This window comes from Nothoprocta perdicaria, unplaced genomic scaffold (genome assembly GCF_003342845.1).
Source record: "Nothoprocta perdicaria isolate Ctin4 unplaced genomic scaffold, notPer1 scaffold_28, whole genome shotgun sequence".
NCBI lineage: Eukaryota > Metazoa > Chordata > Aves > Tinamiformes > Tinamidae > Nothoprocta > Nothoprocta perdicaria.
The window spans coordinates 2445316-2470711 of record NW_020455510.1 but is presented as its reverse complement, the minus strand read 5'-3'; the positions used below and the strand labels follow the sequence as shown (position 1 = coordinate 2470711).

General features: G+C 40.5%; 1 protein-coding gene across 3 annotated transcripts in view; it reads left to right on the top strand.

Annotated features, from left to right (window-relative positions):
- Positions 1 to 25396, top strand: part of SPON1 (spondin 1) — a 230947-nt gene that overhangs the window by 162749 nt on the left and 42802 nt on the right. For all 3 annotated transcript variants that reach the window (XM_026041132.1, XM_026041133.1, XM_026041131.1), the window contains 3 exons: positions 4673 to 4746; positions 6045 to 6167; positions 8005 to 8153. In XM_026041132.1, the coding sequence (XP_025896917.1) occupies positions 4673 to 4746; positions 6045 to 6167; positions 8005 to 8153 (346 nt within the window). The remainder of the gene's footprint in view (positions 1 to 4672; positions 4747 to 6044; positions 6168 to 8004; positions 8154 to 25396) is intronic.

Genomic DNA, 25396 nt, shown 5'->3' with positions numbered 1-25396 from the left:
AGTCAATCAGTTCCCAGCAGTACTTGTCACTCCAGCCTGTTTCAGGGGTCTGAGGTCTCTAAGCTCTTTGCAGAGGCTTCAGGGAAGCCCTGGCTGCAGCTGTGGCCTCTCTGGATTGAAGCTGTGCTCCCACCTTTGATAGTCTGTCATTCCCATCTATTGCACAGACTTGGAGCAGGGAGAGAAATGGATCCTCCAAGCAGTGCTGTCCAGCTTTTCCTAGCTCTTCTTTACAGTGTGATTTATGAAGTTTAGTCTTGACATCCAAGGACACAGTACTTAGAGCAAAAAAAATGACTAGCAAAATGCCTGGTGAGGATAACCTAGCCCACAAGTAGCAGTGGGAGTTAAGGAACCTGAAATTTGCTCAAGAGGCCCAGGCAAACTCACTCTTTTTTTTTTTTTTTTTTTTTTTTTTTTTTCCAGTGTTTTCATTTGTTGCAAGTAAGAGGTGTGCTGTATATGTCAGAAATGATCCTGTCAGTAAGAGTATTTCTTCCTGAAGATTTTAAATGTAATATTTATGCCTTGTGACCATCCAAGCAAGGAACAGAGAGATTTTCTGAGGACAAATACAACATAGCAGCATATATAATTGTGTTTTTCCTTAGAGATTTTTGTTCTATTACATATGATGTCCAACACAGTCCTGGAATCAGTGAGTTGCTCTGCATGCCTGTGATGGTAGAGGTGAGTATGATATTAGTATGTGCTAGGAAAATGTTCCAGCTTCTGGTCGCGCTTCATAGGACAAATTGGAGGACTTTGCTCTTCATGTAGAGGTTTGCTCAATGTTATTTTTTGACAGGATTGGTGAACAGGATTTAGGAGTAGAACTGAAGAAGAGCCTGCTGGTGGGTATGGATGTGCTGAGCTGTCAGGGAGCAGCTTTTGGTGTTGGCAGCTGTTGGAGAAAAGGCAGTCAGCACGGGAAGGCTGCGGAGCCTGACATGAATATTGCTCTGGTTTAAGCAATGGGGAGTATCTCGACTGAATGGCTGGCCCAGCCATGTTACCAGCACACTGTAGAAAAAAGAAAAAAATGAAACCATGCTAGGAACCAAAGTTCAGTATCAAGAAAGAATGAATTTTAGGCAAGTTTGTAATTGTGCTGACCCCTGCTGACGGTTCATGACAGAGCTAAACTCTGGGGTAGCTGGAGCTTTTCATTTTTCCTTATCTGATAGAAGTGGAAGAAAGAGGACAAGCTTGCCAGCTCGGTGTACCTCCACCTGCTCTGGCAAAATCGCTTGTATTAAACTGTAACTGCATTTATTGTACTTCAGGGTTTTGATATAAGCTTAAAAATTGTCAGAGAAACAGTTTTTAAAGGTACTCTTCCTTACTTCTTTTGTCACATCGTTACACCCACAGATGGTGCTTCAAAATAAAAGAGTGTTTTTGTTGATGCTGTGATTTGACAAAAGGAGTTAGAAAGATGATATAAAGCTGTGTCTGTGGAAGAAAAAATGAAAAATACTCATAGTCACCGGGATAACTTGGAACCAAGCAAACCGGGACGGCACAGGGGCTCCAGCTGACTTGGTACCCAACCTGTTGCCTTTGCTGACTTGTATTGCTAAGCCAAATATTGCAGGAGCTTCTGGATTTGCCGAGAACAGCAAAAGAGAAAGAATAATAAACAGCATTTTTAGGGTTTTTCAGTTGATGTTTTTCTAATAAAAATAGGTGCTACTAAATATATAGAAAAGGAAATGAGTTAGCTTGTAGCATATATGGTTTCCTTCCTTTTAAAATGGCGAGGCAAAAGCACGCATCTCAAAGCATCATTTTAAAGATAACRAAACAGATTTTGAAGTCATTTTTCTTTTTTATTGTTTAATATACTGTGATTTGTTGGGGGGAGAGTGATATTTCTTTTCCTCTTTTGATGAGTTGGTTTTGTTGATAGTCATAGGAAGAAGTCAGTTTAAAGAAATCCATTAAAACTTTAACTGTCTAGGGGGAAGAACATAGGAATCTCCCCTTCCCTTTAAGTTCAGACAGCACTTCAGGTTAGAAGTGCAAGGAGGGAGTTAGGGAGAATAAGTGGATGTGCATCTTGTGTGAATTCTTAAAGCCTGCTTGTTTTTCTGTAGAAAGTAGCCATTTAGTTTTCATCCTGCTTTAATAAGCCTCAAAGCTCGAGGCAACTTTCTTTAGTCAGAATCAGAACTATTGCAGAGGACTAAAATTTATTGAGATATTAGAACAATAAATAGCAACAACAGCAAAAGGGTGGTAGTTGAAAGCAGGTAAATGCACTGATCCAGTCTTCAATCATCCAGTTGATGAAGRCTGCTGCGTGGCTGCCCCTCATCCAGCAGCAGTACCAGGGGAAAGCGAGCTGGCTGCTGCGCGGGGCACACCGGGGCCATGCGCATACCTGTCAGCTCAGGGGACTGCTCAGCTCAATTTTATTAATCATCCTAAGTGCTTTGCTTGCCAGTTTTATGGTAGAGTGCTATAAGAACTGTGATTGATGGGGTATCAGAAGTTGTAGGTGTTTTAATGGGTCCGTGTTAAGAGCAAGGTTCTCATCTGCAGTAGAGCATCCAGCAACCTTTAAAGCTGTGGTTTTAATGACAAGAGCCACAAGACCGTGCATTTTGTGAGCAAAACGAAGTATCCCCTCTGTGCAGCTCTGAGCTTGTGTTATGGCGAAGGGAGCACATGAGAATTACAGTTTGACTTTGATAATTTTAGAGAATGGGAAGTTGTCAAAGACAGATTCACGTCACTGAGCAGTTTTAAGCATATACAGCTGATTTTTTTTTTTCTTCTTATTGGGCTGTCATGAAGGGCAGTAAGTCTAGGGAAATCGATGTAATTATGTGATGTAAAGCTGAGGTAAGAGTAGAATCTGGGCCTTGATGTTTAGAGTTTTATGGACTGTCATCGAGCTCAGGTCACCAGAGAACAATTAAGAGACAGGGTATTAAATTCAGGATCGTGGCAGCTGAGTGATGACAATGCAAAGGTTTGATAGGAGACCAAAGAATACCAGCTCCCAAAGCATGTTCTCCCCAGGAAGCTCTTCTCCAGCAAACCATGTTTTTATGTTTTTTTTTTTTTTCCCCCTCATTCTTTGAATTTAACCAGTTTCTCTTTTCTTACAGAAAGAATTACCTTTGAATTAAATCAATATAATGATATTAATATAAAGGGCATTAATAAAATGTTYTAAAACAGTAGTTAAATTTAATGAGAACTGCAAGGGGTCACCTTAGCCCTCGGGGCCATTCCGGGCCTTCGCAGTGCGGGCTGTGCAGCTCATGCAGTGCAGGCTGCACCACGGACAGAGAAATAACATTGCAGTCTGTCATCCTCCAAGGCAAAGGAAAAGAATTCACTATGATTTCAATATGCTTGTTCGGATTTCCTGAAAATTAAGCTTGATATTAGRTGGGATAATAGATATTTACTGTTTGTGCCAGTTCACTGCTGTATGTAGATGATGTACTGTGTACTGTACAGTGTATCAGTACACTGATGTACRTACTTGATGATAGTAGATATAGAAAAGGCATAGTAGAGTCAAACGAGCAACAAGTAGTTAAACTGTCCACATTTTTGTGCTATCACTACAGCAAAACTCTGACTTCTGCTGTTTTGCCAGCACAAGCTCTCTGCCCTCCGGGAGCCCCTTTAACTCCGCAAGCAGGGAATGGATCTTGTCCCTGGGGAGCAGGTGGCCCCTGAAGGACAGGCAGGATGTGCTCAGGAGTGAAAAGGGAAAGGTTGTTCAAAAGACAAACATCTCAAAGAATCATTTTGGTTGGAAAAGACCTTGAAGATCTCAAATGCAAAGGAGCCTAAATCTTCAAAATTGTTTGAATTCACTTRTTCAGTTAACTACTTTTCCAGTAGATTTCTGGCTTTAGATTTTACCATGCAGTGAATGTGATGCCAGGATGAAGGAAGGACTTGGACTTGTTTTTTTACTGATTTAATGATATTTAATTAAAAAAAAAAAAAAGGAAAAAAAGCTTATGATCTTTCAGATGGGAGTCTGCAATTAACATCTATGGGGAGAAAAGCTGCACACTAACTGACTTTATCTGTATCATTTTCATATTCCAAATCCCCAGATAAACTGAGTCTTACAAACCTGCGTTTTGTTTGATCCATAAGTCTCAATTGGTATTTCAGATTTAATTTATTTTAATGTGGCCTGTCTTTTGGAATTGTTAAATTACTCTGAAAGACTTCGATTTATGCCATTTCTCTATCTACCCTCTCCTCTATGTGTTTGCACGTTATGGTGCTGTTTGCACTGTGTGTTTCTGCTATCATAGAAAGGCTTAGCTCTGCAGAGTGCTACGAAATTTCCTACAAATAGAAGCTTGTTTTAGCTGTGCTGTTATTTGGTTGAGTGCAATTTTAGTATTTCAATATAATATTTCATTCAGATATTTAATAGTCATTTGACAACAATGCACTTAAGTTCAGCCCCTCACCATAGGACTGTGATCTCTGAAAGTAACAGCACTTATTTTGTGTTTGCAAAACATAATGAAATTCAACTGCAAATGGAACTGCTTTTCTCTCTATGGTATCGGAAGTGTTAACTAAATTTTTATTAGCCCATTTCTGTCCTTTTATTAGTTTGTGTTTTATTAACTTCTTTTTAAGGGAATAAACGCATCTTAAACGTTTTTTGCCTTTATAGAGCCAGTATTGTGCAGAAGCGCATAATCTATTTTCAAGATGAAGGTTCTCTCACAAAAAAAATTTGTGAACAAGGTAAGATGAAGTAAAGCAACTTTTGGCCCTTGGCCACCTTCAATTTGGGATCTCCTACTCAGTTGAATTAACATGTATTCTTCCTTAGCATGTTTAGTGTTAACATGATGTTTTTTTTCCTTGCTTTCCCCTAAATGGGGCCCTTTTGCCTTTTTCCATGGTATGTGTGAAAACCTTTTGCTTTCAGGCCATCATTACCTAAGCCTAAGCATAACGGAGGTTGGTAAAAGTCACATGAGGAATTAAAAAACAGATGGAATTGTCTTTTAGTGATAGTCTTCAGGTTTCTGCATATGTAAACTCCTCTTTCCCAGAAAGCCTGTTTCAGTGAAGGAAGTTAAGATAATCTCATTTTCTTGTTTTTCCTAGTGTACTTTGTGGTTGTTTTTATGCTGACTTCTTAAAACTAATGTTGTTATGGCAATATATAGATGTTTGGGCAATGTAGGGGGTGGAATTCTCTGAAGTACCTTAGGTCTATAAATTCTCTTTGAAAACTATGGGGAATTTTGTAGCTAAATTCTCGAAGGACTTTATGAAATCTTTCGTTAATTCATAATATATAGCATGTTAAAAATGAATGATACATGAAAAGTGACCCTTACGTTTGGTAATGGTGACCAATGGTGACTTCCTCCATAAGTAAGTAGCTGTGTGTATGCTACAGTTGTAAATGCTAGGGTTGGGTGTCTGCCTTCAGCAGATCCTTCTCCCTTGCAGGAGGAGTCTGTTGTTAAACTCTATGTGGTAACAATAGCCCATTCCCTTGATACGAGCTTGTGTGTCAGCTTTTGATTTAACTTTCACATCACATAATATAATGCTTTCCAGAAGAGGCTTCTTAAATATCTTTGAAAAGTAATAACTTTCTGCAGAAGTTTATGCAGAGAGAATTTTTATGGAATAATTCCTATTTCTTCTCCCTGAAAATTTAGAATGGCTAAAAAGTTGCTTCCTTTTTGAGGTACTTACCAGGCTAGTTTTCATTTTTAATAAACTGCATTTGTGCCAGTAAAATATTTAATTGTACAAAATAGATATGGAGTATCTGGCTGTAGCCAAAGAAGCTCGTAGTCACAGCTTTTTCAAATATGGAAATTCAAATATGCTAGACTTTCTGAAGAATAATCTTGCCCCTTCCATTTATCCTAATGTAGCCCCAAATGCAAGATAACCAAAAGAAAAGGTGTTCAACTCAAATTTACTTACTAGTGTATTGTTGTAATTTTGTTTTCATTGATTGATGTTGAATTGTAACCGCCTTTAATGTGTCTTAACTTTCATTGCTGCCTTTTTAGACTCGACCTCCGAAGGTGTGACTGACAAACCAATTCTAGATTGCTGTGCCTGTGGAACTGCCAAATACAGGCTAACTTTCTATGGAAACTGGTCAGAAAAAACACATCCAAAAGATTTTCCACGTGAGTGTTTTCCTTTTAGGACCTGTCATGGGGTTGGAGTTAATCCTATAATACAAAATGTTTTACTTGATTACACCTCAGAAGCGTAAATTGTGACATATATGCAGTACTACTAACACTAAATGTTGAAAATTCCTGCGTCTTCCTGCAAGTGGTATTGGTGCTCAGACTGGGCATCAGGTTTGAAGGCAAGTGCCTATGCATGAGATGATATCCTGAAGATTTGAGGTGCTCTGGTTCCTAGTGACAGGTTTTTCTTCTGCGCTCCCTCCCCTTTGGCGAGGGCTGCTGCCGCGTTTTGGGAAAGCGGCACCTGGGGCCTGTGAGAGGGACACACCTGGGGGCTAGAGAGAAGCGAGGGGCAGCTCAGGCTGAATTCCCAGCGCCGCGCTTGGGCTTGCCGAGGTGCCTGTGCCTGTCTAAAATGCAATTATTAGATCCTAGATCAAGAGGGAGTCTTTGCACACTGCAGCCTCTCCAGCTAGTATGTTATAGATGGTTTTGTTTGTGTACACTTTTTTTTCTTCCGTTCAGGGCTTAATTGCTGAGTAGTTCGTATGGGGTATGAAAATTTCAGGTCTGCTCTTGCCCAGAGCTCAGCAGGTTTGTTTTGGTGCGCTGGGGAACCTGTGGASGCTCTGTTCGTTATGTTGCAAGGCCATCTCCTTTCATCTGTTTATCAGCAGATTGCTGCATTTTTCTAGGCTTTTTCTGTACCATTGCTGTTTGTTTTTATTTCTAATCTATTTTCTAGACTCCTGGGATTATGTTGGAAAYATCTGAGTTTGTTCTATTCTCTGCACTGCCTTTTTCAATTTCATTGTCTCACCTTTCACATCTTAAATCTACACTGCTTTTGTTTACCTCGTTATTCATTTTTCATTCRCTTACTGTACTTTGCAGCTCTGTTATTCTTTCCCTTCTGAGTGACAAAGAAAAATGTTAAACACTGTCTCATTCCATCAGTCTCCCTTAGCCCCCGCAGTCTGTCTTTGCACAGTGTCTGCTTTTGCAAGCGGTTCATTCACTCATCCCCTTCCTCTTAAGCCCATGTGTTTCCAGAGCTCTGTTTATTTAACACTTAAATGCAAGCATGGATTCATTTTTGTGGAATCCAGTATTGTTCTCTTTTCAGTTCCATTGCACTGCTCTAACACTTTTCCTTTAAACTCACAAATATTTATTTTTTCTATTCAGTGAGATAAGCAACCAGACTAGAAGTGCTTTTGTCTGCCTGGAGAACATACAGACTATGAGAAATCCAAGCAAGAAAACTGAAGAAAATGCAGAGACATCAGAATTGGTGTCTTTGCTTCATTCCTAAAGTATAGGCAAACCTTACTGAAAATTAAGGGGAAAAAAAAAAAAAAAAAAAAAGATGTGGTTGGTATATGTAAAATTTAAATATGTGGAAGCAGAGAGAATAGCAGTTGTTTTCTGGCATTAAACCCTTTATATCTCCTTGCTGTCATCATGCAGATGCAAACCCTAGCATGCTGCCGCTTGAAAACAGGGAAGGGCTGCACATTCAGTTGAAATACAATCAATCTTTCTCACCATTTCTGTGTTTTGTTGTTATAGCTAATATGGACTGTATAGTTAAATGGTTTGTTTTTATTACTCAAAAATATGGGAACTGTTTAAGTGAGAACTGATGGYAGGCAACACATGAACATTCTGAATCCTCACTAAAACTGGGCACTTCAGACCTTTCATCTTAAGAAAAGTCTATGAATTCTGCTTTGAGGCAGTTTTGGTGGTCGCAAGAGTTGAGGTTACAAGAGCTGGGATGGCCATCAACTCTTAACTTTTTTTTTCTAATTTTCCTTCTTGAAAGGACGAACCAACCATTGGTCAGCAATCATTGGCGGTTCCCACTCCAAGAACTACATCCTTTGGGAGTATGGAGGATATGCCAGCGAGGGTGTCAAACAAGTTGCAGAGTTGGGGTCCCCAGTAAAGATGGAAGAAGAAATTCGACAGCAGGTAGGTGCAAATTCTCAAAAATGCAGAGTACATACCACAAAAAATGCATCTTATATATCATATATATATGCATTTGTGTACACATCATGTAAGATGTGGGATCCTATCCTATCTTCTAGGATAGCAAATGATTTGTTGTTGGCAATGCGCAAGCACACCACTGTGTTGTCTCATTTTAAGTCAAGTGGATACAGAAAGCTACTGTTTTCTGTGTTCGTTGTGACCCTAGCAAACCTTTGAGTCTGTAAAAGGACAAGTAGTATTTTAAACTTAGAAGGTCTTTGTGTCAGGCAAAGCAGAAATCAGAGTTATAGCAGGAAGATTCATCTATCCTGACTCAATCATGGAGACACTTAAAATTTGTTACCRAAGCCTCCTGAAGATGGTAAGCAGTGTGCCTTATTCCTTTGCAGTGTGGTGACATTTAGTTTGAATTGTGTTTTTAGCATTTACAGCTCTTTCTTGTGAGCACCTTATTTGTAAATTGCTGCGGATTGATACAAGTTGGAAATGCTGTTACAGGAAATTGAGATGATCATTGTTGTTAAGTAGGAAAAATGCACACAGTTGCACTAATAAAACTTGATGAGTCAGGTTTATGGTTAAAGGGTAGAAGAGCCTTTACTGCACATCATCTTACAAGGAATTGATTCAGGTATCTGTAGTTTGTCTAGCTTATCATTTACAGTCAAATTGAATCTGGAATCTCTATCTGCTTCCTCTTTTCCATTTTCTTTTCCCCCTACACCAATAAAATGATATAAGTGAAAAAAACAAAAGCTCTGATCCGATGCAGAGTTGGTACTGGCACCTCCATCCCTCGCCCCTCCGGCAGCCAGAGGGGCTCACGGAAAAGCCAGCCCCTTCCTCCTCCTCCTCGGTGATACAGGTCATTTGTCTTGCAGAGCTACCACTTCCTCTGGAAAAAGATCAGTGTTTTCATTTAGGTAATGACCCACTGAGAACTCTAAAGGTTCTACGTAAATAGATTAGGTGCTAGGGATATAAATATTTTGCACTGAACTTGCATTTAATGAGCACTTCCTGCAGCAMATTTTAGCCTGTTTTGTATCTGAACACACTGAAGTAGAAAGTTCAGGGCCCAAATGTGATTGCATCTGTACGGAAAGGGCACTGCAGTGCTGTGAGAGAGTGACCTTTTAGGCAGCCATGCGAATGTTTTCCTACGTGGATCAGGTGCAGTGCAGGTAGTGTCCAAGGAAAAGGAATTATCTTATTGAAGTGCTGCAGGGAATTGGAGTGAGGTTAGATATTTCTGAGTAAGCTACATGTGGCTGAAGCTCTTTTGGGCTGCTAATTTCAGGAAGAAGCAAATTCTCCCATTTSGAATATTAAATGAAGAAAAGGTTTAGATCTGTTGAATGAACACCTATTGTTTTTGATTATGCAAATATAAAAGTTGCTGTCTTTTGCTTATAGTCATTATTTATATATCACAAGGGTTTTTTAAATGATCTCATAGGGCATAGGAAGTAGGTCTTGATTCTGGCTTGCTCAGGAAGCAGCGGAGGCCTGGGAGTGAAATGCAAGGGGACACAAAACTGTGAAAGATTAACGTGAGCATGGGTGAATTTGAAGCTAATGTGGATGAGAATGCAAGCCCTCTTTCTCTGCTTTCCAGACATTGTGCTCTTTGCCTTGGAGTATGTGCCAGATGCTTGCAAAAAGCATTATTGTGTATTTATAATGTGGGGGGGACTTGGGAGCAAAGGTGACTGGCTTGGGGGTGCATCAACCAGCTAGCTGGCAACCATCTCAGGAGCTGCTGAGACAACAGGTGAAATCAATGTTGCAGGTGATTTCAGTATCAGATCTATATGGCCGCAGCAGACCTGCATTAATTCCCCCAACAGTCTTAGCCAGGTGGTGAATGGGTGTTATAATTGGATACAGGTGAGCTTTGTGTAGTGTATCGGAATAAACCATAGCATTTTTAGTAAGTCTGTTTAATCTTCTCTTATCTTTTAAAAATATATYTAAGCTGGACTCATGCTTTGGTTGCTCTGGAGGTAGGATATGAGCCAAGAGTGTAAACATAATGCTAAATATTGCACCATAGGTAGATAAGACAGCGTGAAGATACTGTCTTAGTCTCAMTCTGAATGTCTTGGGGCCTAAAAGAACAGATTTGTTTTGGTCTTGTTATTTTAAGTCATTTCATCACCAACATTTTTGAAAATGAGGATGAATAATACTGTGTTTTGTACCTTTTCACTGTCTCCAGCAAATATGACTTCTCAGCTTTCTCACTATCTGACGTTGAAACAGATTAGGTTTCTTGCCAGAGAAAATGCAAAGTTGTTATACCTGGTTTGCTTTTATAAAATAGTTCTGATTTTGCTTTCTTTTTTTTAATGTAGCTACTTTATAAAAGGTCAAAAAGAGAGGGTCAAAATGAAACCRATTTTCTTATTGGAGTGGCTCTTTGCTGAGACAAGGCAGGGCAGCTCTTAACGAGCTGTTAAGTCCTTAACTCGGAACACCTGCCCAGCACCTGAAGCACCAGAGGTCTCTGGGGCCGTTCATTCCCTCTTGCTATAGCTGGTGGCAAGGTGGGGTCAGGTTTTCCCCACAAAGGCTCCAGTTTTTGCTTTTTTGATTCATCTGCTGTTTTGTACTCCCATAAGTTAGAATTAATTGAGTGGATAGGCTGCAGTAGGTTGCACTTGGGTGTTTGRTTGAAGAACGCTCACAGAGCTGTGGAGACCTCGGCACGGAGCGTGGGCGCGCGGCCCGGCGAAGCCACGATGGCTGCAGAGGTAACGGAATCGTGTTAGTTCAGATCTGTGTTGGTTTCAGGTAGCTTGCACAATGACAAACTTATGGAGACGTGATGGCTTGGGCTTCAATGCAGGTGGAGAGCAGAGCACGTAAGGAGTAATTTGCCCTGTGCTGCTATTGCTGTCTCTTTCCTGCTCCTCTGGCACCTGTAGCCGGATATGAGATGGATCAAAGCGGGGTGTCCATCTCAGCTAGGCCATACCTAAAGGTCTGATGTGAAGGCACTGCAGTATTACTAATAGCCTGGAAGTGTGAATTGGACCTGCAGAGTCGGTGCAAAGGCCGTAAACTTTTCAGTGTATTTTTGACTCTGTTTAATAGTGAARTAGCAGAATATTGTCCTAACATGCTTGTAGATAGAGCCTGAATGCTTAATTTTAATGCATTTAATTTCTTTCTGGGTTGATCAGGCTGCTGATTGTATATTCATATCTAAACTTTTGTTTGGTCTGTTAGAACCTAATTAGTGCCTACCCTGCGTTGTCCTCCCCTGTGATTCATGGTCCTTTGTATGCCATTATCAAATGCTGAGCCAGTAGATTTCCATTCTTTCTTTTTGGAAAATATTCCTTATCTAATAATGCAAAATCTCTGACATTTTTAGTTATTAAGTTTTGAAATGCCTGTTTCCTACACTAAACCTTATGAAGTATTGTGGCAAAAAAGAGTCATCATCTATTTATGTTGGGAAGGGAAGTTTTACCAAGCAGTGAATAAGCTGTGCAGTGGGGTTCAGAGCACTAGTGCTGAGGCAACTTTCATTTTCTCATCAACTGCTTTAGGATTCTGTAAATGGGTTACAGTGGATGCAGCTTTAGAATTAAAAAAAAAAAAATCCTGTTCATCCCAATTGCATTCTTTTTAAATATTTGATGATGATAATAAAGGTTTATTTTTCTAATAAGACACCCAGCTGGTGTTGAATGCCATGCTGTTTTTGTCTTTCTGACATATGACTAGTTGTTGCAAGCACAATGTCTAGGTAGGTCAAACTACAGAATTCATTTTGAAAAGAACCATATTTAGAAAGTGACCCTTTTCAGAGAACTGTTACTATACAGTAATAGCAATTTTTCTCTGATRTTTTGCTACTTCAGATTTCTGAGGGCAGTACTGTGAAGCTACAATATTTTGGAAAGGCAAGCTTACATATCAAGCAAGGGAAAGAAGAAAGAGGAAATTAACTTCTCTCTGATGTGACTATAAACAACCTGTATTTCTATCAACCCATATTCTTCCGAGGAAGGTGCAGAAAAAGCAGTATTAACTTCTCTTCCCTGAGTGTTGCTGCCGCAGGCTTCTCGATGCCGTGTATTGGGTGTGCCCAGCAGTGGGGCAGGAGGTGGTTTGGGTGTTTCTGCCTAGTGTGCTCCAGCTGCAGCGCTGCTGCCGAAGCTCAGGCTGCTTGTGCAACTGCTGGGCAGGCATGTGTAGCTGTAAACATAACTAAACATGAGAAGTGTTGACTTTGAGATACCAACAAGGATTTAAATACTCTGTTATGGAGACAGAAAAGAAAAATCTCTTTTCGTAGTAAATGCTCACTTCTGTTTCAGTCAGCAGAAAGTGTGTTGGTGCAAACGTTCCCTGTAAATACTGCAAAACCTGTATCATTTTCAGAGGGACACAGTGCTGCCTAGCAGGAGGCTGCATTGCTGCTGTCCCCACGTGGGGCCCAGGAGACCCTGCAGAGGATCCTGAGCAAAACCTCCTCTGATGACAGGGGTTACTTCCCTGGTTTTAGGACACCCAGCAAATGTTACATCGCTTTGAGTCAAAGCCTTAGCAAAGTAAGGACTAGGTTAACGGTCTCTTTCGTTAAGAGAGACTTTTTTTTTTAAAGTTGCTGAGTTTTAGTAATAAAAGCAGGAAAATATCACTGGAAATTCGGTCTATTTGTGAGCAGGGTGAAACGGTGCAGTTGCCATTGGTCTTTGGGGTTGGTTTTTTTTTTTTTTTTTCCATTTCTTTTTGTGCTGGGTATGTGCAGAGCTAAGCCGGATGCTGGGGCGCAGAGAAACACATGTCCTTTCTGCTGTTAAACACCCTAAATAGTTAAGGGTTTAGCTGGAGAATTTTTACACTCCTGCTGTCTAGGAGGAGTTTGCCAGTCTTGCACTGGTGGATACACATTTCCTGCAAACATTTRTGATTTACCACCACTGACAAGTCAYGCTGCAGAGCAGAAGCCAGCCAAGGGGATGCTGCTTTTAACACGGAACAGCAAACAGTACGCGGAGGCTCCAGTCGTTAGCTTAGTGGAGAGATTCATTTGACTAATTTGCCTTAGCTGCCCTTTTCTTCCATATTTCTTTTATTTCTAATATAACATCAGACAAATGCACACAGGATAGAGCGGGGACAGGGATGGGGGCRACGCTCCGGGTGGCACCGAGGCGGCTGCTTCCATAGGGCACCGGGGCACTGCGCCAAGAGCCGGAGTGGGCTCGGGGGGGTGTTGGTTTTGCTTCCTGAGAAGAGATGGCGCTCGGACTCAGCGCTTCTGCAGCCACCTTAAGGAAAACAGATGGAAGAATCCCTTATCGCTGAACAGCRTAAGGAAAGAGCCCACCGTGGCCCATAGATACTCAACTGTTTTAAATGCTTCCCTCCTGAAAAGTTAATTACGTGGTTGCTGTGTTACTTAAGAGCTGAGAATGTATCTATAATGAGCAGAATCTGAATATTTTTTTAATGCATCCTTTTTAGCTCTCCCTATGGCTAGGAGTGCTTATTGAGATATTCATTAACCATAGATTACTGCTACTTTTTAAAAATACTTCCTTACCCTCCATAATTGATGTGTTACTCTTTCCCCAAGTGTATTTTCTTGTTCATCTCCACTCCATTAAGATTAAGCAGAATGGTCATTAGATCATAAAGAAATAAAATAGTCACTTCTCTGCCTACTGAGAAAAAGCTATTATCTGTCAAATTTAAAGATTAACCTTGCCTTCAGGTAGATTTTTAATGGCCTTATAAATATAGCCCTGAACCAACGTAACATACAGTAACAAATGAAGAACATTTTTCATTTGGGGCTAGTATATCTTAATTAGATTTTTTTTTTTTTTTTTTTTTTTTTTTTTTTTTTTTTTTTAGGATTTTTCTCCCATGGTTATCCAAATTCATGACAACAGTTGTACTGCAGGTTAAAATTAGAGAGACAGTTTGTACTTGATTGCTTGCTATTGATTTCTATAATAAGTTTTGATTAATATGTCAAGGATTATATTCTCTATATTTTTTTTGTTCAAATAACAGTAGAGTGGTTGAGTTTGTAGAGATAGGAAACGATGTAAGTTTCAAAAGCGTGAGGATAAATTGCATTTGCAGTGAAGTGACAAAGTTGATGAAAATGTGGTATTACAGACTGGTGTGTATTATCAGGAGTGACTGCAGTCAGATTTATTTTATTATTTTATTTTTCACGCTCTCGAGGCACCAAAGTCAAGGCTCAAGGACATTCAGTGGTCTGAATCTTACTGACAGCAGTGACTGTGCATCAGGCACCCTGATATTGCTGAAATCATTTTGGCTCTCCTTCAGAATAATAGTAAGCTTTGCAGCATTCTTGCTTATTTTTTATTAGTCTTCTTAATGACCAGGCTCATCCTAAAGCGCTTACGATTTTCACTGCGTTTACCTCTCCTGGAGTGTATGCCAATGTTCAGTCAATTCTGCTGTATTTGATTTTAGGACCRTCCAGAGTTTATAGGCTCTGTATATTTGTATCTTTAAAGCAGCTGTCCAAGTTTAGTGGAGACCTTTTATTCATTCATAATGTTATATGGGAAAAAGATAGTATCACACTCTTCTTTGTAAAGCTGTAACAAAGTAGCTTGCAAGTCCTTTGACAATTTTTATTTCTACTTTAATTTCTTTCTAACATTTGTTAAAAGAAGACAAGGTTTTGTTTCAGTTTCAATACTTTCTGGCCAGTGTGTGTTGGAAAAAGGAATTTTTTCTGTAAAGCATTGTTAACCTTGCAAGTACATTATTCACATTCTGAATTCCTACTCATACATTCTGACTGTCTAAATTTTATCTGAATTCTCTAACCTGTAACCAAATCTGAGAGAAACCAAAATAGCAATCACATACTTTGGTTCCTTTTGGTATCTGTATGCCATATGTATAGCATTTTTGCTTTTCTTTAGTAAGACRAGGAAAAAATCCTGTCTTTCACAGAAAGCAGTAGCATTATTATAGTAACTGATAAGCTTTTTAATTTTCAGTGGGGGGGGACCTACTGAAAATGGAGGGGGACCTTAAAATATGGAATGGAAGTGTTTTCTGTTCTCAGGTGCTTCTGTCAGAGACATTTGCCCATAGAGAAAACCTCTCCACAGTTTTTCACGTTGGCTTGGCCAAACTTCAGAGCTTCTAATAGGCCATCAAAACTTTCACCTGTAACAGTCCAGGCCTTCTTGTGCACATTTTCAAATTGTGCCTGTAAATTTTGCAAAGAAAGATAAATATTTCCCAAGAAAAGAAATTAGTGAATTAGTCTTCCATTTGGCAGATCTGTTGTACAATTATTTATTCCCTAAAACCCTTGTTTTTAATGTTGAGCTGTAGAATTAATGTTGGAGCTTTTAAAATCTTCCCTTCTGAAATAAAAATTCCATTAAAAAAAGAAAAAGAAAAACCTTCAGCATAATTAATTGCTTATCCTGGACATTTTCTTTAAGTTTTCACATTTATTTGATACGAGTTACTGAGTTTAATAATGGTCAAGAAGCAAGTATAAAGATGAGAGGAAAAAAAGGCAATAGTTAACATTGAGGAGAAATGTATTAATTTAATTAAATTTCTTTCATATGCTCTAGAAAGAAATGTCACATTAAAGCCAGTTATAATGGTTAGCTGTTTCAGGCCCAACACAAATGAAGTCCTTATTAATTCCTTCATTTCTAATTGTTTTATTTGCAGCTCACCGTAGCTCTTTGATATGCTTGTGCTCTTGCTGCCCTTGCAATTACTTGGGCCTTGGGCGCAGGAGAGAGGACTTGAAGGCTCTCCTCCCTAATTACTTAGTTCCTTTTAATATCCATATATTACCTGAGCACCGCGYTTGCTGCCCTCACCTGAGGGCTGACTCGATGCCCTCGTTTAGCCGATGGCATGCGAGGGAGGACGGGACGTGCCCTTGGCTCCCGCTCCTGCCTGAGGAATTGGGCACGGATAAAGGGATGTAACCACAGGTCCTCTGGGGAGACTTTGGTAGAACAGAAAATAGGTCCATTCTTGCTGTTGGAGGCTTCTCTGAGATTATTCATGTGCAGAAGGAAAACTAGTAGAAACCAGACTCCTTGGTGGGAAGCCGTGGTCCCTGCCCTGGGTAAATTACAAAAGCTTCTCTGCCCCATTCTGCCTAGGTCATTCCGTGTTGCTGGCTGGCTTGCTGTGTTTCTCCTGGAGGAATTGTGCCTGAGCTTTTGGGATTGCTTCCTCTGTACTCACACACTCAAAAGCTGCCTTGATAGGAAGAAATGTATTTCTATTGTCATCCTGTGCCACTTAAAACAGATAATTTTGGCAAAGTCCTTTTTTTTCTTTTTTTTTTCTGTATCTGTAACCTTTTAGAATGTCACTCTTTTGTAAAAACTTTTCAACTAATATAGTTGAATTGAGAATCTGCCCAATTCCCTTGTTCTTATATAGTAATAATTGGGTGTAAAAGTTAAGATGACTCTTACAATCACTTGAACATCAGCACTTCCTGCCTGCCTGGACTTAGGCAAATGCCCTGTTTTTTAATTTGAATAAATTAGAAATATATGAATGTTGTGGTACTGTCGTGCCATCTCTTGACTGTAATTCCACAAAGTCAATGTTGTATCATAACTTCTCTCCAGTTACTTTCTGTGCAGATTCACCAGGCAGAGCCAGTAGTTTTGTTTCAAAAATACGTATTTTGAGATTTAATTTAGTTTCTCTTAAATAGAGCAAAAATCTTAAAACTACTTTTTTTTTTTGTGAAGGCAGATTCGTAAGATAGTTTTTCCATAGTTAATCAGGAATTTCATTTTGGTAAAATTAGTGGTGTTTTTCTGTTGCTGTTTTTCACTATTGCATTTTACAGTATATTACTATCCAGAAATGTTGAGTGAAAAATGAATGCTTTATTTTAAATTCTGCAATATGAAGATTCAAAAAGTTCTTATTTTCTTTCTAAGTTGAATTTCTGGCTAAGCTGACCAGAGTTATGAAGTGTTTAAGTTTTGGCAGAGCTGTGTTCTTTCCTAGAAAATGAATTCAGGGATGTTTCTGATTGAGCTCCACGTATGGTCCTTCTGGGTGCTTTCATTCCAAGGTTAAAGCACAGCCTGCGAGTCCAACACTGGTGAACAGAGAGCAGTTTGTGGGATTACTGCCAGCAGTTAAATGAAGTTGCCATTAGCAAAGCCTGTGGAGTTGGAACAAAATAGGTAAGGAGCTTCTTCACGCTGAAGGTCACAAAGAGATTTTTAAAGAAAAGGCATGAAAAGCATGGAAGAAATGAGATTATTTTCATGAGAAGAAAGATGGCGATGTTGTGGTTTGTGTAACATGCCTTAGGTGTCCTTGCTCACTGAACTGTGGGGGTCTGTGCTTGTCGGCTTGCCTAGTGTCGGCCCTCAGAACCGTCTTGCCTCTGTTTGGCAGAGGGGTATTGGAACTGAAGGCCTTCCAGGCAGCTCTCGCATAGCAAATGTGACTGGGTCTAGGTCTGGGCCTCGCTCTTGGCACATGCTCAGGCAGATATAATGATGGGTAGGCTAGAAAGAGTTGTTCCTTGCTAAATAGGTAGGGTTTTCTATGGGGAGGGCACTAGAAAATCTCTGGTTAGTGAAAATTGGGTTTTCTCAGACCTGGGGGGGCTCTAGACACTTCCTTGCCTAAGAGTTACCAGTCTACCTACCTGCATATGAGCACTCAATTTGGCCCTCAGATATGTGATTTCCTTTGAAATTGTATTTTTGCTTGAAGGTTAGTGGCATTCGAGTGGCTTAATACCTGTGCTGCTCACTTTCAAATGTGATATTATGTTAATAAAGTGGAAATACATTTATAGATTTAGTGATGCCTTTAAAGTAGCTGAGCTGCAGCCCTATGAGTCTTGAAGGTGTTTGCTGACAATGCAGACTAACGGCACGACGAGTTTCATTGCACTTGGTGGGAATTGCTTCATTTGGAAAGGCTTTGGCAGGTTTTCATGCCCTTATCCGTCCCTGCTCCATACAGCTGCTAGAACTGGCCTCTACTCCGAGCACCTTATCTGCCTTCCTGACAGGGAACTTGTGCACGTACATCAGACCCTGACCTAATTGCTGCTGAATACTTTTCCAAACTTGTTTCCAGGGAAACGGGCTGAACCCAAAAGAGCTTTCTCTGAAGTATTTGTCTCCCGTGCCTCCAGCCCTTGCTTTAGGTTTTGCTTCAGCCACCTTCTCTTTGACAGAAATTATTATTTGGAGTGTGAGAGCAGTGACCGTCTGGACGTTAAGCGCAGCACGCGTGCTGCACCACGGGAGGGACCTTGTATAGGGTGAAATGCAGAGGTTTGCCTCACCAGCGCTGAGCCCAGTCTCTGTTTGTGGCTAAAGCAGCTGAATAAGAAGAGCTGCGGGTGCACGGGAGGCTCCCAGGGACACAGGAAAGGCAGCCGTGTAGCTTCAGTGCGTGGTGCAATTAAGGAATGTGGCACCTCCCTTAGCATTTGTTTTCTCCTTTTAAATTCTTGTATCCATTTCTATCCGGTCGTGACTGACAGAATAACATTACCAATTTAGAATCTGAGCCTTGCAAGAAACAGATTCTTCGTTAGGACTGGCAAATACCTTAGCTCTGCTCTCACAATTTGTCCGGCTTGCAAACCTGTTTATTGATTTTTATGCTTCAAAACAAATGAAGATTTTCCTCTCTGTGTACAGTTCTAATATGAAAATGCAGTTTTAGCCAGCAGGCAAAAGAAGTTGATGATTTTCAAATGCAATAGAGTTCTACTGTGGTAATAACAGTAAATATCCTGGTGAGCAATGTGGCCATCTTCTTGCAACTGAAGTAAAATAGCAGCCTTTAGAGTTCAGTTTCCTGGAGAATGCATTAAATCTGAGGGGTTTGTGTCAGTTCTCTGACAACCAGTGCCTATGTTTTCCTAACGTGGGCAGTGCTGCAGACAGAGCTAATTCACCGCAGGGCTCCTGCGGGCCAGGGCTCCCAAAGGGCATTGGCAGGAGGGAAGGTGCCAAACTGCTCCCGCCAGAACTGAAATTGTTGGGAGGGTTTTAATGTAAAAACAAAAGCATGAAAGTCATCAGACTTCTTAGGGCTGTAAGTCTGCCAATGTTTTAACAGCTGTGGTGGAACTAGAAGAATTCTGATGTCTCAACAGCCCACAAGCTGCATATACTTTCTTTCCATACTGAAGTGTGGTAGCCTTCAGTGCCATGCCAGCTACCGCCTTCCCAGCTGCTAAACTCCTGCCTAGTCCTATGGTGCCCGTGGCTTAAGTAGACAGGGCAATACGGCTTGTAAGCAGCTTCTGTTAAATTAGGCTCATCTCATGCCGGTACTGCATCTATCTTCAGGGTGTTGTGGGTCTCTTCTCTATATATTTTATATTCTCCCAGTGAATGTATGCTACTTTATTTTGCATATATAAGTTATAGGAGTTTCGCCTGAAGCGAAGGGAGAGCATCCTGGGCTCGGTGCTGCCTGAAGCCACTAAAGCAGGATAGCTTTATCCAGCGTCCCAGCAACCAGGAGCGGGATCTGGTTCTCTAGGCAGCACTTCRGACAACAACTCATGATTTCCTATTTTCCTTGTGCCTTCTGGAGAAATCACATAGTTAGTAAATCTAACAACACAGATTGGCAAAATTATGGACACGTAAGCGTTAGTGTAACWTTAGGGTAACAGCTCAGCATTTTAGTGTCTTGCTTCTTGTGCTTTGGATAGGAACTTTCAATTTTGTTAATCAACAGGTTTGTGTCATCTTATAATTCTCAGATATATCACTATTATTGCTGGGATTTAAATTCTTCCGGTGGCTTTACTAAGCTGTCCTCTGAGGACTGTTGAGTCTAAGACCATATTTCAGACAGTGTGAAAATATAACTCCAGTGGCTTACTGAAGTAATGCTGGTTTGTACCGGCCAATTTTTTTCCCTGTAGTTAATGTTAAAATGATGTTGATAATTAAAAGCAAACTTTTTGTTCTTTGTTATAATCTCTTCTTTCTCCTCTCAGTTTTCCTTTGTTATTAAAGTAGATGTAGACCTTCAGGTTCACTCCTGTTTTCTAAGCACGTTTACAGTTATAACATGTATGATAGTTTTTTCCTCCAGTTTACAATCAAACAACACCAGTTTTCTCTGTGTATTCTTATTTCTTTTGTTCTAATTTGATATTCTCCAGGAATGTGTATAGAATACTCTATACTCCTAAAGCCCACACCTTGTACAGGCTTTTAAAATCTCATTTCATTTTAAAATTGTCATTTCATAGGCTTGCCATGCCCTAGGGAGTCCCTATCACATTCGAATAACAGATTTCTCAGAGCAGCATTCCATATCCATTTCTTCAAGATTTATATCATTTGTATTTATTTTTATATTCATTCAACAAATATGTTATCCTCAGCATTCCTYTACCTGTCTCAGAGTTAATTTGGATATTAACTACGCCGTTCTGATTTGTGTATGTTGGGGTTTGTCTAATCTGTTCAGTTTTTTGTAGATGACGYTGGATTTTAGGTCTGTGCCGGAGGGCTTTCCTTTTCTCCCACCCCGCATGGGCTTTTCCTCGCTGCAGCAGCCGGATGTCTGGCACTCGCAGAGGTTAATGCAGCTTCTCTTGGGGGGCTCTGGGATTTGCCCCGTTGTCTCGGGCAGCCCTCGASGAGGTGTCACGTCCCCGCTGCCAGCACAGCCAGCAGCACCATGGGCCACTGCACTGGGCTGGAGCCTGCTCTTGTCTGGTGCTCATCTTCTCATCTGTCAGCAGAGCTGTGACATTTTCCTCCTCTCGATTCACTTTTCAATCTCAATAGCTTATTGGGATGACAGGGTATCAAAACGTCTAGAGAGCTAATGCCATACATCAAGGCCCTGCGTGCGGCCGAGGTCTGACAGTGCTAACAGAACAGATGGATTTCATATAATCTCTGTCTCCTGAAAAGAATGAAAGGAAAATACTATAGGCCTAACCTGTGATCTTGTGGAAATAGTGTGAAATTTGTCCGGGTGATGTGGTGGGTTACATGCTGCTTCAGTTCCTATTTAGCATTGCAGTTTGGTTTATGCAAGATGCAAATGTGCAGACATCCATATAAACTTACTAGGGAGAAAGCGTGATGTAAGGCGGCGTGGGAAACAAATATGTGCTCATGTTGTGTAAAAACTCATCAAATTGATGCACAACACTTAGCTGCTTTATCCAAATAGATTTTCTGCTTATCATCAAGAAAGTTTGTTGCTGATTTGGTTGTAGAGCTGTGTTTGGGAACTGAAGAATGAGATGTCAAGAGATTGCAGGGAATTTGTACTGTTAGCAGAGTACTGTTGCTGATTCATTTATCCTATATGTGCTTTATTTTTACAAGCTAGGTACTGTGGATTGTTGTAGCAACTTTTACTTGCTTTGCACCGTGGGCTAAAGCTTTCGTGCTGTAGCATGTGCYTTGCCTGGACTGTCACATTTAAGCCTGCTAGGAAGGTGGAAATGCAGTGTCTTTTACAGGGATGTACCAAGCGATAATGGGATTCCTCGAGCTCCTGGAATTCACTTAGCAGATTAGAAAATTATGCAGTGCCCTCCAGGAGATGCCAGCCTAGCTCCAGTAAGTGCAGCTTCTCCAGTTACCCCAGCGAGCTCAGAAGTCACCTGTGCCCTGCAGACAATACTCCACAGGGCCTGAAGCTATTGCAGAACCAGCAGTACAGTAGAAAATGAGCTTAATAAGTGAGACCCAGGCACTCACAGTTCCACCGAGACGGGCTTTTGGGTGAGGCTGTGTTACAGCGGACCGCGGTGCGCGTGCAAATGAGCACCCACAGGCATACAGTGCAAATGACCCCTCGTTTCCTTGCAATTTATTGCTTCCTACTCGCAGCCGGGGAGAGCTGGTGATTTAGGGCTTCCTTGCCTCGCAGCCCAGCAAGCTGCATCTGTGTCACGCTTGGCAGGGGAGCCTGGCCCTTGGCAGCGGGTTTGCTGGCACCGCTGGGGACACCGGGAAGCCGCTCGTGTGGGAAGGTGGCTGGGCAGGCAGCGGATAAACACCATGTCTGTGCTGCAAGTGCATCTCAGTGAAAGTAGGGGTTTTTGCTTGTAAAGCTAAGCATTTTTTTCAAACTTAATGTTATTTAGGTGGTAAGTTTTCATGCTGATTGACTCTTAAGAGGGAAAGTAAGTGATACAGTGTTTAGTAAGGGCCCAGGTTCCTGAAAATAAAAGTCAGGACCTGTGGAGCAGGTTAACTATTTGAAGAAAAGGCATCTCCGTTCTGGTAGTATCTCCTGTGTCTGGCAGATTGACGTTGCCAGCGGTACCTGTCACAGTTAACTGGGGAAATGTCAGGCCCTACCGAGCGCACTAGCAGCGAGTCAGTAACGTTGCTCAAAGTGGCTTGGAATAAAACAGGAAGCTGAATTAAAAGCATATCAAAGACTTAGGCCTTGATATCAGTAGGGGAAAAAAAAGTGTGGTCTGGCGGTGAGATTTTTTTCATTCTGATTTATGTTCATGACAATCATTTTGAACCCAAAACAAAGAATTTAATGTATAGAGACACTGCAAAAAGATTATCAGARTAGGATTCTGAAAATTCATCTTTATCTGAAAAAATCATCTTTTGATAGTGATATGGATGAAAAAATGGATGAAAAACTAGTAGGTTGAATAGTGAATGTTCATTTAATAGCAAATATACTTGCATGCACACAGTTTCTAACCATCTAACTTTGAAAAATTGAACCAAGCTTTAAAAATCAAGTGAGATTTATTCAGACTGCTTAATTTCATCATGTGTAACAGTGGCAGACTTCAAGAACTGTATTGATTATAGATAAGATAAAATTAAGTCTAGCTCCTTCTTTTAAGAAGCTTTGCAACGTTAGCAGCAGGGAGATGAAATAAGAAAATCTATGGYACAAACATCACTCTGAACACACCCAGGAGATCTGCAAATGAGAAGCTGACCTCTTACGTATCTGTATTCTCTCTCTCTCTATATATATGTATATATATAATCTCTTCATATCCTTATGTCATTTATATATCTATATTTATAAATATATGATCTCATCCTAACTGCACATGAAAAACATACTGACTGATGTAGCTTGTAAGGATTGCCTAGTAAAGTTCTTGTCCACTTGAGATTCAGTAACTAATGTATTACTGCTCTGTACTGGCCAAAAAATAGGCTGTTATAGAAGAAAGAACTGTTAAAATGCCCAGAAGTCCAAGTGAAGCAAAATTTTTACTCTTAAATATTAAATGCTTTTATCTAGCCGATCATCCATAAAATCCAATAAAAAGGGTGTATATCTATATCAGATCTGGCAGGAGCTTTCAAAGCTATTTTGATTCCAAAGCCTGGGAATGCATGTATGCTGTTTAGTTGGAAATGCTGCTGGTTTTAGCTTTCAATTTGCATAAAAATGTTTTCAGAATTGGCATAATTTGCTTCTGCTGTGTATCTTCCTTGTACTCTCTGTTTTATACGCCTACTGAGATCCTGTACTGCAATTACTGCCATATGGGAAAGCAAGTTTAATTTTACAGTGGAAAACCAACAYTGGGTAATCACATTGCATGTCCAGAAGCAGCAAAGCGTTATTGGACCTATCAAGCAAATCTCAGATAAGTAGCAGAGATTAAGATTTATCTGAAGTTATCTACAGAGATACTAATGTTGTCCCCTAGATGCTTCTGTGCTAAAGGTGTCTTTTTGAATTTGCCATCCTCTTGCCTGCTCGCAGGAAAACACTACCCATGTTGTGSAGGTGCTCACCACCCAAATTACAGTGCTATGCACCTTGTAAAGTCTRTAAAGTAGTATTTGTTTCCCAGGTTTTCAAGCACATATATATAAGTATGCTGTGTAGGAGTGACTTAGAGAAAGTCTTTTAAAAACACTATAATTAAATCTGTTTTAATTTGGGTAATACACATGGATTCAGAAGAGGCTAGCAGGTCCTCTCTGGAAGTAGATCTTACTCCAGCCCAGTTTGTGCAGGGAAGAAATATTTCTTGGAGTTTTTCCCCCCTGAGCCACAAGCCCTGAATCAGGGTCAAATTGGAAGTGAAGATGAAATTGGTGGCTCTACCCTGGATTTTAAAGAGGAAAGGACAGATCAAGGAAATTCAGRTCTGGATTTTCTTAATTCTTTCTTTATTTTCTTAAAATTTTAGATCGTAATTAACATGCACTGTTCCAATTCTTTTGGAAATTAATGAAAATATATATTAATATATCTAGATCATCATAGAAACAGGACTTGTATGGAAGAGCTGCAAAGTATATATCAGGTATTTTAGCCTGATTTTAGAAGATTTGAGATTGCAAGTATTATTYGCTCCAATAAAGTATTTAATGAAAATGAACAAAGTGCAGAAATGCCCATGAGAAGCCCAGTAGGTACATGGGCTGCACAGGAGGCTTGGTGCACTTCCTAGTGGGAATATTCTTCTCCATTTAGGATTGTAGCATATTGGAAATTATGATCTTTGGAATCAAAGTTGCRGTATTCCCAGTCTGCCTACATTCAAAAAATGCTTTTGTTCATATAACACTAATTTTTCTGGACACTTAACTTTGAAGCATAGCAGCAGTGGCGTAGACAATGCTCTGTGTGAGTGATGGGTAAAACGTGGCCTTTAAAGATTTAGAGCTCATTTTGCTGCACCGTGTTCCTTTCTCTTACATTTCAGCTAGTGAGACCTGGACTATGGGCTAGAAAGCTCTGCAAGAGATTGAATCGTGAATGATCTGCTAGGCAACTTTCTGTTTGATCTGATCTGGTTTTGCCCTTTCTCTTCGGAAMGGTCAGTGTTTTCCTGAAATGCTGGCAGGTGGGAAGCAGGAGAGATGCCACCCAATGCTAACCTTTCAACAACAACAGAAAAAAAGAAAAAGAAAGAAAAAAAAAGAATAGCTGGGGAAGGTGCTGTTTTCCTGGAATAATGGCCTGTCTCCATAACTTAACAGCCTGTCTTCTATTCCTGTCTGGAATATCGGCCCATAGGCCGACGCAGTCGGGRCTGAAGGGCTTCCAGGCTTCAGGTCGTGGCTGCTGCAGCTGCCCGCAGCGTGGYGAGGTAGCGGGTGGCCCTTGTGCCAGGCTGCGGCAGGAAAAGGCATGAGATAAATTGTAGCTTTTCCCTCTTTATTCCTTACTTTCCTTAACCACATAAAATAAACATTGCTGAACGTTTGGTGGAGGCA